General features: G+C 48.1%; 1 protein-coding gene across 1 annotated transcript in view; it reads right to left on the reverse strand.

Annotated features, from left to right (window-relative positions):
• The window catches only part of NUP214 (nucleoporin 214), a 395,449-nt gene that overhangs the window by 91,324 nt on the left and 289,718 nt on the right, over positions 1 to 14,407 (reverse strand). The window contains exons 27-28 of the mRNA XM_063936801.1: positions 12,138 to 12,228; positions 10,957 to 11,021 (exon numbers count right to left, since the gene is read on the reverse strand). Coding sequence (XP_063792871.1) covers positions 10,957 to 11,021; positions 12,138 to 12,228 — 156 coding nt within the window. The remainder of the gene's footprint in view (positions 1 to 10,956; positions 11,022 to 12,137; positions 12,229 to 14,407) is intronic.

Below are 14,407 nucleotides of genomic sequence, written 5' to 3' on the forward strand. Positions count from 1 at the left end.
CAAGTGAAACTCCGCAGGTGAATACGTGCGTCCCTCGCACTAAGAGACATATCTTCTCCAGATAGGATAGTGTTTTGACGTCACAGGTTTCCTGCACTGAACCATGGTAGCAATAACCTTTTTGGAAAGACCCTTGTGAGCTAGGATGTTCCGCTCAACCTCCATGCTGTCAAACGAAGTCACCGTAAGTCCGGGTAGACGAACGATCCTTATTGAAGAAGATCTCTTCTCAGTAGTAGAAGCCAAGGGTCTTTGACGGGCATGTCCAAAAAATCCGCGTACCATGCCCTCTGAGGCTAATCCGGGGCAATCATAATTGCCTGGACTCCTTGATTCCTGATTCGCTTTAGCACCCTTGGGAGCAATGGAATCGGAGGAAACAGGTAGACCAGCCGGTAAGGCCAAGGCGACGTCAGTGCATCTACTGCCTGAGGGTCCCTGGTTCGTGAGCAATACCAACGAAGCTTCTTGTTGAGTCGAGAAGGCATCATGTCTATTTATGGGCAGCCCCACCAGTCGATGACCTGCTCACACACTTGATGGTGGAGCCCCTACTGTCCCAGGTAAAGATGGTGACGACTCAGGAAGTCCGCTTCCCAGTTGTCTACTCCCGGAATGAGGATTGCGGACATTGCTCTTGCATTTCTTTCTGCCCAGAGGAGTATATTTGACACCTCTCGCATGCAGGCCCTGCTCTTTGTCCCTCCTTACCGATTGATGTACGCCATTGCAGTGTCCGACTGAACTTGGATCGAGTGATCCCTGAGCAGAGGAGAGGCCTGGATCAAAGCATTGTAGATCACCCGAAGTTCCAGAATGTTGATCGGAAGTAGGGCTTCGTGGGCTGACCACCTGCCCTGGAACAGAGCCCCCTGGGTTACAGATCTCCATCCCCTCAGACTCGCATCAGTCGTGAGGAAGATCCAATCCTGAATCCCGAAACATCGACCTTTCAGTAGGTTGGAGGACTGCAGTCACCACAGGATGGAAATCCTGGCCTGAGGTGACAGTCGTATCATCCGGTGCATCTGAAGATGTGATCCAGACCACTTGCTCAGGAGATCCAATTGAAACGTTCTGGCATGGAACCTTCCATACCGGATCGCCTCGTATGAGGCTACCATCTTCCCCAACAATATTATGCAAAGATGGATGGATATTCGAGTAGGCCGGAGGACCATTCGGACTATCTCCTGAAGTGTTCTCGCTTTGTACTCTTAGAGGCCACAGTATCCAACAACATCCCCAGGAACAGCAGTCGCTGAGTTGGCTCCAGGTGGGAATTCTGTAAATTGATGATCCACTCATGGTGTCACAGAAGTTGGATAGTGCGGTCTATATATGGAGTAATAAAAGCTCCCTGGATGTTGCTTTTATCAAGAGATAAGGGACAAAATTGATCCCCCGGACGCAGAGTTGGAACATCATCTCCACCATCACCCTCATGAACACCCACAGAGCTGTGGACAGGCTGAAGGGTAGCGCCTGGAAATGGTAGTGATCGTTCAGCAGGGATATGGAGATAGGCATCCTTTATTTCCAGTGAGACCATGAACTCCCATTCTTGCAGGCCCGCAATAACTGCTCGCAAGGATTCCATCTTGAACTTGAAAACCTTCAGGTAAGGGTTCAAGGATTTTAGATTCAAAATGGGCCTTACTGAACCGTCCGGTTTCGGTACCACAAACAAGTTGGAGTAGTAACCCTTTCCCTGTTGTTGCAGTGGCACTGGAACAATGACTTGGGACTGGACCAATTTTAGGATGGCCTGTTGCAGCGTAACACGCGTATCCTCCAAAGCTGGTAAGCTTGATTTGAAAAATCGTTGGGGAGGAGCGCCGTCGAACTCCAGCTTTTAGCCATGAGAAATGAGGTCCTTTGCGGCTGAAGTGACGCAGCCGAGCTCCCACCTCGAGATCCCCTCGGGGTGGGTGGGCAGTGTCATGATGAGGCCTTAGTGGAAGCTGAACTGGTGCTCTCCTGAGAACCTGCGATTGCTGGTTTTCTTGTCTTACCTCTGCTCTGGTGCCTCTAGCCGCATTGGAGGCACCTCTGACCCTAGATCTAAATCTGATAGACCAAAAGGGCTGGGTAGATGGCCTCAGGTAGGAACGTCTAGCCGGCGGGGCCCCAGAGGGGAGAAACGTGGGATTTCCCAGCAGTTACTTTAGAAATCCATGTATCCAATTCCACCCAGAAGAGCCAATCCCCTGAAAAAGAGAAAGACTCTACACTGCGCTTAGACTCTGCGTCCCCTATCCACTGACGCAACCACAAAGCTCTGTGCGCCGACACTGCCATAGCAGTGGTCCTAGCATTAATATTTCCTATCTCCTTGAGAGTCACACAGGACACGAGCAGTGTTCCGAATGAGTTTTAGGAGAGTCACTGTACTGACCAGGGACATATCCCCTGAGAGGACCCTCCTGAATTTCAGTAGCCCACGTATGAATGGCATGAGTCATCCAGCAACCTGCTATGACCGGTCTTTGTGATATACCTGCCGCTGTGTAGATAGAATTCAGTGTAGTCTCTATTTTTCTATCCCCAAGGTCCTTTATGGTAAAGGAGCCCGGAGCTGGCAGTACCGCCTTTTTAGATAGGCGAGAGACTGATACGTCAACAGCCGGGGGTTCTTCGCAGATTTTCCTGCCTTCAGGAGCAAATGGGAAAGTGTGCAAAAACCGTCTTGACACTTGGTATTTATCTGGATTTTTCCAGGCTAACTTAAACAGGTCATCTAACTCTGCAGAATCAGGGAAAGTGACACGGAGTTTGTTCTATGCTAAGAAAAAAAAAAGACTGCTGTGCTGCAGCGTCCTCTAGAGGGAGCTTTAACACGTCCCGAATAGCTAGAATGAGGGGTTCAACACCTTGCGTAGAAGGGGAATCCCCAGTAACAGGACGCAAAATCCTCCCCCTCCTCCTGTGTCTCCTCATCAGAGTCTAAGAGTAAAGCAGGTAAACCACACTTTTGTAGTCCTGATCTAGAGAGAGGGGGCTCCCTTACAGCTAGGTCTGCAACAGCCTGCTGCAGTTGTTGCGTTTTTTGAGCATTAGCAGTGAGCTGAGATGACATATCTGACATCATGGATTTTATGGCACCTAGCCTGGAAAGCTCTTGAACCTCCCCCTCAGCCACCTCACTGTGCAGTAAGGACTGACTACATTGTTATCATGATATGGAACCAGATGTAGAGGGAGAGAATCTAGTGTGACATACATTGCATAATTGGTGTTTTACCATCTTTACAGTAAACAACACTAACGTACACACACACACACACACACACACACACACACACACACACACAGACAGACAGACTAGTAATACAATAGCAAGCCTGCCTTTACTGTATGTGAGAGGGAGACAGAGAGAAGGGAACAGCACAGCCAAACTAAACAGCCCCAGTGAGGCTGCAAGCAGTTATATCACAGTGAAACACTGGAGTTTTTGTCCTTTTCAGGACACAGATCGTGTACAATAGCGGTTCTCCCCCTTGCTATACCCCTGTGCCAGTTTTCCTGCACATCCTGAGTGTCTGGAGGAGCTGTGTGTGTGCCTGCTGCTGCAGCTATAAGCAGAGGAAGGTGCCAAAACGCCACTGGTCCAGCTCTAAGGTAGCTCCGCCCCCTGTAATGGCGCCGGCCAGGATGAACCCACCGACCTAGTAGAGTGGGCCTATACAGATCTTGGAACCGGCAAACCTGCCGTAGACTAAGCATGCTGGATAGTAAGCCTGATCCAGCGAGCAATAGACTGCTTTGAAGCAGGACACCCAATTTTATTGAGATCATAGAGAACAAACGAGTCCGATTTTCTGTGACGAGCTGTCCGATTCGCATAGATCTTCAAAGCCCTCACAACATCCAAGGACTTTGAAGTAGCAGAGGTGTGGGTAACCACCCGAACCACAATAGGTTGGTTGATATGAAACGCAGACACCACCTTTGGAAGAAACTGCTGACGAGTTCTGAGTTCAGCTCTATCTTCATGAAAAATCAAATAGGGGCTTTTGTGAAGCCAAGGCCAACAGTGTGATAGCCTTTCACGTAAGAAACTCGACGTCAACGTTCTGTAAAGGCTCAAACCATTCCGATTGCAGGAACTGCAACACCACGTTGAGATCCCAAGGTGTCGTAGAAGGCACAAAGGGCAGTTGGATGTGCAGAACACCCTTCAAAAATGTCTGAACCTCCGTAAGAGAAGCTAATTGTTTCTGGAAGAAAATGGATAAGGCCGAAATCTGGACTTTTAAAAGGAGCCTAAATGTAGGCCCACATCCACTCCTGAATGCAGAAAGAGGAGAAAACGTCCCAGTTGAAATTCCACCGCAGGAAATTTCCTGTTCTCACACCAAGAGACATGTTTTTTTCAAATCTGGTGGTAATGTTTAGACGTTACCCCCTTTCTGGCTTGAAACAAGGTTGGAATAACCCTGTCCGGGATCCCTTTCCGGGCTAAAATTTGACGCTCAACCTCCATGCCGTCAAACGTAGCCACGGTAAGTCGTGACAGACAAACGGCCCCTGTTGTAGAAGATACTCGTGAAGAGGTAGAGGCCACGGGTCCTCTAGGAGCATCTCCAGTAGATCCGCGTACCAGGTCCTTCTCGGCCAGTCCGGAGCAATGAGAATAGCTTGAACCTTTTCCCTTTTATTCTTTTGAGAATTCTTGGGATCAATGGAAGTGGTGGAAACACGTACACCACCTGGTAGTCCCATGGAGTCATCAGAGCGCCCACCGTCACTGCTTGTGGGTCTCTCGACCTGAAACAATACTGCTTGGGCTTCTTGTTGAGACAAGAGGCCATCATGTCGATTTGTGGAATTCCCCGATGTGTCAAGTACCCGAACACCTCCGGGTGAAGGCCCCACTTCCCTGGGTGGAGGGCGTGTCTGCTGAGGAAGTCTGCTTTCCAGTTGTCCACTACCGGAATAAAGACTGCCGACAACGCCACAGCGTGCTGTTCTGCCAGAGGAGAATCCTTGTTACCTCTGACATTGCTGCTCTACTCTTCATTCTGCCCTGTCGGTTTATGTACGTTACCGCCGTCACATTGTCCGACTGAATCTGAATGGCGTGATCTTGAAGAAGATGTGATGCCTGTAGAAGGGCGTTGTATATGGCCCTTCGTTCCAGAATGTTGACTGGAAGAATGGTTTCTGACTTGACCATTTTCCTTGGAACTGTTCCCCTTGGGTGACTGCTCCCCAACCTCTGAGGCTTGCGTCTGTGGTTAGCAGAATCCAATTTTGAATCCCGAACCTTCGGCCCTCGGTCAGGTGAGAAGTCTGAAGCCACCACAGAAGAGAAATCCTGGCTTTTGGCGGCAGAAGGATCCTCCGGTGTATGTGAAGATGCAATCCGGACCATTTGTCCAACATATCCAGCTGGAAGGGCCTTACGTGAAACCTTCCGTACTGCAGCGCCTCATAAGAGGCTACCATCTTCCCCAGGAGGCGAATACATAGATGCACAGATATCCAGGTCGGTCTTAGAACACCACCCGCACCATCGACTGAATTACCAATACCTTTTCCAATGGAAGGAATACCTTCTGTGCCTCCGTATCCAGTATCATCCCCAGGAACTGAAGCCTCAGTGTTGGTTCCAGGTGAGATTTTGGCAGGTTCAGAATCAACCCGTGATCCTGGAGTAGTCGTGTTGAGAGGCCAATGTTGTCTAACAACCTCTCCCTGGATGGTGCTTTTATCAGCATATCGTCCAGGTACGGTATTATGTTCACTCCTTGCTTGCGGAGGAGAAACATCATCTCTGCCATTACCTTGGTGAACACCCTCTGTGCCGTGGAGATGCCAAATGGCACGGCCTGGAACTGGTAGTGACAGTCCTGTAATGCAAACCTTAGATAAGCCTGACGAGGTGGCTAAATCGGAATATGAAGGTACGCATCCTAGATATCCAGAGACACCAGGAATCACCCCTCCTCCAGACCCGAGATCACCGCTCTCAGAGACTCCATCTTGAATTTGATCATCAGTAAGTATGGGTTCAACGACTCGAGGTTTAAAATAGGCCTTACCGAACCGTCCCGTTTCGGTACCATAAATAGATTGGAATAATAACCCTTGTTTTGCAGTTGAAATGGAACTGGAACTATGACCTGAGGCTGTACCAGTTTTTGAATTGCTGCCTGTAAAGTCATGCTTGCTTCTGGAGAAGCTGGTAAGCCTGATTTGAAAAATTTGTGAGGTGGGAGTTCCTGAAACTCCAGTCTGTAGCCCTGGGTGATAAGATCTTTGACCCATGGATCCAGGCATGATGTTGCCCATATGTGACAAATATCTTAATCGGGCTCCCACCTGCCTGTCTTCCAGGCAGTGTGGTCCACTGTCATGCTGAAAGCTTTGAGGAAGCAGAAACGGAGGTCTGTTTCTGTGAAACTGCAGTTGCAGGTTTTCTGCGTTTACCTCTATTGCCTTTGAAGGCTGTAGATGAACCTTTGGATTTACTTTTAAATTTCGCTGTCCAAAAGGACTGCAGAGTTAGAGCAGAGTAGGCTTTCCTAGCTCGGGGTGCTGCGGAAGGAAGGTATGTAGACTAACCCGCCGTAGCCTTGGATATCCACGTATCCAGTTCATCTCCAAAAAGGGCTTCACTTGTGAATGGTAGGCTTTCCACGCCTTTCCTGGAATCCGCATCCGCAGTACACTGGCGTAGCCACAAGCCCCTGCGTGCTGACACTGCCTTGGCAGTGGTGCGTGCGTTAAGCAAACCAATTTCCTTTATGGCCACCACAATAAAATTAGCAGAGCCCCATATATGCTGTAGGAGCAAAATCATCTCCCCCCCTGTATAAGGAATCTAACCCGTCAATTAGATTACCTGACCATTTAGCAATGGCCCTAGTGATCCATACATAAGCAATAGTGGGTCTCTGGGCCACCCCAGCAGCTGTGTAGGGATTTGAGAGTGGTCTCATTTTCGTGTCCTTTAAGGAGGCTGCCCCAGGGACAGGTAAGACTATCTTACGTGACAACCTAGATACCGATGAGTCAACAATTGGTGGATTTTCCACCTTTTTCCTATCATCCTGAGGAAACGGGAAGGATGTGAGTAACCTTTGAGGGATCTGAAACTACATGTCCGGATTAACCCAAGTTTCTTCAAACAGAGAATTTAACTCCTTTGAAGCAGGGAAAGTAGCACAGGTTAAATTAAAATAAGATTCCTCATCCACCTCCGCCACCTTGTCAGGAATGTGCAGGACTTCTCTATAAGCTTCTATCAGAGCCTGTATTCCTTGTCACAGGGCTGCATCCCCCCCACACGAGTCCACCTCACCCTCCTCAGCATCTGATACGCCATCATCAGTGTCAGCCTGCAGGATTTGGGCCAGAGTACGCTGTTGTGGACAAATGACAGGGGTCTGAGATGCTAGTATAGGAACTGAATCTCTAGTCATCAGGTCATCCACAGACTGTCTTAAGTATTGCGTCTCTTTCTCATTATGGGATAATTTATTAGAAATATGTGAGATCATCCCTTTAAGGGAATCCAACCATGCGGGTTCAGACCCACTAGCATGAGAATGTGTACTATCCTGGGTACAATGTAGTGAATCCCCCGGGGAAGACATACACTCTGCTGTGCAGGAAACACACTCCCTTGACATGGTAATGTGAAGGGACACACACACACACACACACACACACACACACACACACAGTAAAGGTGAAAGCAGTTAACCCACACAGAGCCCGCAGAGAGACACAGAAGATGGAGCCAGCCACACTGCGCCCTTTATGTTAAAGCCAAGCTCAGCTGGGTTGCAAACTAAGCTCCTTAATAAGGTGTAGTATTCTATCACTGCTCCCCCCACCCTTACTATGACCCCCTGATACCGCTGAGGAAACATGGAGTCCTTTTGGAGGAGCCGCGCATCCCTGCAAGCCCTGTCAGTGTGAGTCGCAGAGGGAAAATGGCGCTGGTGAGCTGCCGCCCATAGTGAAGCCCCGCCCCCGTAATGGCACACGGTCTTCCTGGTTTTATTATACTGGCTGAGGTGTCAGAAGTTTAACAGCGGGTTAGAAGCTGTTTGTCAGTGTAGGGTAATGTTAAAAAGCTCAGCTAGCCCCTCACAGCGGAAACACACACATATACAGCATGTTGTACTGAGTCTGGAGACGCAGCCTCCATGTCAGTGCTGCGCTCCATACCCTGATGCCGCCATTACAGCCGGCGACCCGCTAACCGGGACGACGGCCACCTACTCACCCCTCTTCTTACGTCTGGATCTGTTTAGGGGTGGCGGCTTGCTGTGGGACTTTACGCTCGCCGTGGTGTGGCTTGTGCATAGGACCCTCAGGAGCTCAGTGTCCTGCCAGAGGGGAACGGGACAATTAACCCTATAGGAGGTTTGCCGTTCTCCCCCTAAGTCCCACGCCAACCAGCCCTGTCTGAAAACAACAAACAGAAAATAAATGCAGAAAACTTTTCAGGAGCTTCCATAAGCGTGACCGGCTCCTCTGGGCACATTTTCTAAACTGGGTCTGGGAGGAGGGGCATGGATTGAGGAGCCAAAGCACACTATTGATTTCTTGAATTGTCCAAGGCTCCTAGTGGACCCGTCTATACATCATGGTACTAATGTGGACCCCAGTATCCTCTAGGACGTAAGAGAAAACATCACAGCAAGTGCTAGTTTTAACCACTGCTGACAGTGTACACAGGGGGTTATAGCTGGACCCGCCCAGGAGGGTCCCGTATGCCTTCTCTGCATTATTGCCGCACCATGAACCAGTGGACACCCCTAGCGGGTCCCCCGGTTTGTACTCACCACAGTCGTCACCTTCAGGCTATTGTGTGTGGCGTGCTGCGATTGTGACCGCCAAGGAGCAGTGCCCCGATGTTCATCTACCTCTCAGGACAGTGGTCCTGCAGTGGGGAAGCGGCTCTGACACCTTACAGTGGCCGGTGACCGTTCCCCACATCACACCCCCCCACCAACTCCCATGGTGCACCATACTGAAAATGACAACGTTTTAAAATAAACTGAAGAAAACTCTCTGGAGCTCCAGAGTGTACATCCTATCCAGAGGGCACTTTTTTCTAAACTGCCTGTGAAAGGGGGCATAGAGGGGAGGAACCAGTATAACCAGTGAAGAAATTTAAAGTGCACCGGCTCCTTTGGACCCCGTCTATACCCATCGTACTAGATTCCCCCAATATCTCTTTATGGATGCTAGAGAAATTATTTAAATTTTCTACTGATAACATCTGGTTGGTATAAGGGGTTTCTTCCCTGGGTTAATTATTTTGTAAGGGCTTTTTTTAAATCCTTTCTACAGCTGCAGAACAAATGTGGTTCCTCAGCTCAGCCTTTTACAGATATTTGCAATTGAGGCGTGCTATACAAGCCCAGTTTGGTAGTTCCCCTCCTCTACTCTCACCATCCCCAGTCAAACTACTGGTTGGGACTTTAGGCCCTAGGGCAGGCATTCCCAACCACGGTCCTCAAGGCACACTAACAGTGCAGGTTTTAGTGATATCCAGGCTGCAGCACAGATGGTTAAATCAAAATAACTGAGGTGCTAATTAAGTCACCTGTGCTCAAGCCTGGAGATCACTAAAACCTGCACTGTTAGTGTGCCTTGAGGACCGTGGTTGGGAATGCCTGCCCTAGGGGGTCACATCTCTTCTGTCTATGCTAGCCTTAATGCCAGACTTTTTGCGGATCTGCTAGACCCTCTTAAACATAAATGGGAGGCTGATCTAGGCTCTATTTCAGATGACCATAGGTTGCAAATTTTAGGGTGTATTAAATATACCACTCCGTGTGTACGGTATCAACAGGTTTTTTTTCTCCTATATCTTACACAGGGTGATTTGTACTCCTCTTTCTCTACAGCGGGCTGGCCTTTAAATCGGATGCTAGTTGCCCATAATGCTTTATGGAGAGCTCTGGTTTTTGGCACTTGCTGTGGGAATGCCCACTCCAGAGTTCCTTCTCTACTCTAGATCCTAGGATATGTCTGATTTGCCTAGATCTAGAAGAAACACACTAATTGGTTCTCTACTAGGGTGGGCAATCCCGGCCCATTTTTTTCAATCCCGGGTATCGGGATTGAAAAATCGTCAATCCCGGGATAGGCTTGTTTCCTGTGTGACCGCCCGCCCCGCCCACATAGGTGACGGGCGGCTGGCTGCACACACTTCCTCCAGGTTCAGCGGTAGATGAAGGGCAGCTGGCTGCACAGTGCGACCTCTGACTTCACGTCACGCTGCACAGGGGGAGCCAGGCAGCGTCTGAGCCTCCTGAGGACGCTCAACGCTGCCTGACACTGAAAAAACAAGGGTCTTTCTAATCCCGAAATCCCTGGGATTGGAAGCTCCAATCCCGTGATTGAATCCCGGCCAATGTTAGGCCTAAATCCTGGGATCCATCTGATCCCGATCCCAGGATTGGCCACCCTAATCTCTACCAGTACACTTTATTCATTACTACCTTGGCGAAAGTCATGGTGGCTAGAACCTGGCTTGTAGCATATTCTCCAAACACTTTTAAATGGAGAGTATTAGTTAACGATGTTGCCATGCATTAATACCATGAGAAATGAGATAGATGGTGTCAATCTGGGATAGGTAAGGGTACTACTTCAGCAGAATGGCGTTTCTGTTGTGTTCTCCTACAAGTCTTCATCATCTTTTCTTAAGTTAAAATGTTTGTATTATCGTAATCTGTTTATGGTGTTTTAATGGGTGAATACATTGCAGGGACTTCACAAAAAGACCAAGCTCTTTTCAAAAACTAAGCTGATACGCTTCCATACCACATCCTGCAGATGGCGCTGTAAGTTACCGATATTCAATCTACAGTATAGGTCGCTCTAGTGAAGATTCCTCATCCACATTAAACATAGAAGTTGTTACATTAAGAGGTACAAATACCATAAATATTGATTTAAAGTAGGGAAGAAAGATCAGGTTACCTGAAGCCGCATTTCCGAGTGGTGATGGAGCAGCAGATGACGGGTAACCCATGCTGAACACACCACTGCAGGAGAGAGATCACAAATAATTCTTATGTAGTACAAGTAACGGGATGGTATTCAATATGCCGGCTGTTGGGATCCCGACGCTCAGTATCCCTGCGCTGGAAACTCGACACCCGGCATACCGACACCTATTCTCCCTCTTGGGAGTCCACGACCCCCCGGAGGAAGAATTAATAGTGTGCCCGCAGCTTGGCGAGCCCACAAGAGGCTCATTTGCGCTCGCCCAGCTGCCGGCGGTCGGGATCTCGGCGCTGGTATGCAGGGCGCCGGGATCCCGGCCGCCGGCATAACATACTAAACCCCAAGTAACACACAGTATCCTACATTCATTCCGAAACCAATATTTAATTAGGGCAACTTAATTTAAGAATTAAAAAGCTAACCAAGATGGATACATATTTTTTTTAAATAACCCCATCTTTACCTCCATTCATTAGGCCATTGGTTTTCTCTTGGCTGTATTGCTCAATGAATCAGGGTCACAGTACTTACAGACACTGACCAGCAGAGGTCCTCAGTAATAGTAATTATCTCTCCATAACAGAGGTGGGTGGAACCCATTGTGGAATGCTGGCTTGTGATTACAAAGGTACTACGGCCATTCAATCACGATACAGCTATTATTCCAAGTATTACAGGAGACTCTCTGGTGATGATTACAGCAGTAAGTACTGGGACTCTGCTGAGCTGTGCAACCAAAGAGAGAGACCTAGCAAAGGTGCCCCTATAATGCACAAATATGTGATAATGGGGCGTAGTGGGGCTAAGAGAAGAAATACTAAGAACAAAACTCTGGATATTTACACTTATGTTAAATACTTTTCATGAATCCATGAGGGAAAATGAAAAAGGGAAGAGAGAGAGAGACAGGGGGCAGAGAGCGAGCGAGCGAGAGACGGGGCAGAGAGCGAGCGAGAGAGAGACGGGGCAGAGAGCGAGCGAGAGAGAGACGGGACAGAGAGCGAGCGAGAGAGAGACGGGGCAGAGAGCAAGCAAGAGAGAGACGGGGCAGAGAGCAAGCGAGAGAGAGACGGGGCAGAGAGCAAGCGAGAGAGAGAGAGAGAGAGAGAGGGGGGGGGGGGGAGAGATTGCTGTAAGAGATACAACTTCCTTACCTAGGTGATGAAAATGGAAAAGCTTTGTTACCAGTGACAACAGAGTTGGTAGAGGACGCCAGCGGTGTATCAGATTTCAGGTTTGCCTGTCCTAGACACAAAGGTCAAAGGGAAATTACAGCATTAGGTGACGCTTACCAATAGAAGAAAGACAATTCTCAATACTTAAACTAGTATTTTAAAGGGCCCACTAAATCACAAAAGAAATGTAGCCAATATGATAAAATAATCTTACAATGTGCAAAAGAGTCTGCACGACGCTGGTGCTTGTCTAATGAAGTCCTCATCTTTTGGCTTAAAAGAATCTCTGCAGTATTCGACAAGCTGGCGCTAGAAACATAGCCAGTGGTACCTTCCCACTTGGCAACGCTGATACAACAACCCAACTGGGCACGTGTAACGTTTTACAATAAGACTGCACCTGCTGTTACTATGGTTACACGCTTTCACTCCTTCCTCTACGGAGGTAGCACAATTACCAGGGTCTAGCTGTATTAATACATCACAGCCATATAAACAAACGGGATGTAGTCATGAGACCGCCGGTCACAATACCTCACCCTACATCCCGCCCACTTACAATTCTGATCAGTCGGCATGCCGCCTATCAGGGACTATTCCCACTCCTGGGAATACACCCATAGAGTGGGAATAGAACTTGTGGCGAGCACAGCTAGCCACTGAGCCCGCAGCATAAGGGGCTTGTTTCGCTCCCCCACCAGCATACCGCCATTGGTATGGTGCCTGGCAGTCACGCATACCCAACCCAAACAAACAAACAAACAAAGTAAAAGATAGGATACCTACTGCTCCTCCAGCTCTGTGTTTCAATCAGGGCATGTACCAAAAATTGCCTCTAATTAAAGATGTCACAGGAAATACCCTTGATAGGACAGTGTGAATGGCAATTAATGCCTTTCTCTAACCATGGACAATCAGTGGGGATAGGTTGAGTGTTTCTATTACTAACCAAGTGCTCTACCTTCTATGGGTAATGCTCAACACCAATAAGATGACGATGATGATAATCGTAAATAATAATTAAATATATCTCTTTCCATCTATAGCATAATTCCACAATGGCATAGTTGTTACAAGTGGTGCCTTACAGCACTGGAGTCATGGGGTTTTGATTCCAACCCGGAAACTGGTTGCGTGGAGATTGTATGTTCTCCCCATGTTTGCGTGCATTTTCTCCTGGTGTTCTAAAACATATTTGTAGCTTACATTGCCTTCTGAATTGAAGGAGGGGGGGGGGGGGGGGAATCAGTATGAAATACCTACAATCAAAATCCCAACAATAATTGACCGACGGTCAAAATCCCGATAAAGGTCAAAATACTGACATTTAAAATACCCACAAGGTCAAAATACTGACATTTAAAATGTCGACAGGTCAAAAAGTCGACACTCCTCCCCCATTGTTTTTGGGTATGTATGTCGACATAGGTTGACATGGACACCGTATAAGTGCACCACGTCCCCTTGCATGGCTCGCTGCGCTCAGCACACTATTATACTCCCCATCCAGGTCCACTGGGACGGTAAAGTACGAACAAGTCTGTTTCAATAAAAAAAAAAAAAAATGTAAATCATGATTTTGACCGTTGAGATTTTGATTGTAGGTAAATTGACCGCATCCCCCACTGGGACGGGGACTGATGTGAATAACTAAATATTCTCAGTAAAGAGCTGGTTACTTTGCAGGTCTTACAGCAAAAAACATTTTTGTAAATATACTGTTATTTCTCCAAACCAGTTCCTATTCTAGTCTGCAGGTGTCACTGCTGATATTATGGATCTTTCTTCTGCAGCAAGGCTGGGGGACATTGGACAATGGGATGGCAGGTTAGCTGGAGCTTGGAACCTAAACTACTGAAACTTTAAAATCGAATCCCCTCCCCCCTGTAACCTCACATTTCCAATGTTCTATACGCAGTCTCTTGTATAGATAGTTTATTTATGCTTTTTTGGAAACTTGATTTTTTTTTCTTTTTAGTGATGTGTTACCTGCAGCTTATAGCGAGAGGGGTGCAGTGACTGTTGGCAGCCTCTATTAGTCTATTATCACGCAGGTGTCTGAGGCAGTTGAGTTTACCCTTGCGTTTCAGTCAGTCTCTGCCTTAGTGAAGCTTATAGCGCTTCAGCAGTACAATCAGGTGATGGCAGGAGTTGAGCTTGTTCCCTCTATGGGTGGCTGAGAGTCATCTGCTCCTGGTGGTGCGACTGCTCAATCGGTACAACCTGGCTCTATATACCTGGGTGTTCGG

This window comes from Pseudophryne corroboree, chromosome 8, assembly GCF_028390025.1.
Source record: "Pseudophryne corroboree isolate aPseCor3 chromosome 8, aPseCor3.hap2, whole genome shotgun sequence".
NCBI classification, from domain to species: domain Eukaryota; kingdom Metazoa; phylum Chordata; class Amphibia; order Anura; family Myobatrachidae; genus Pseudophryne; species Pseudophryne corroboree.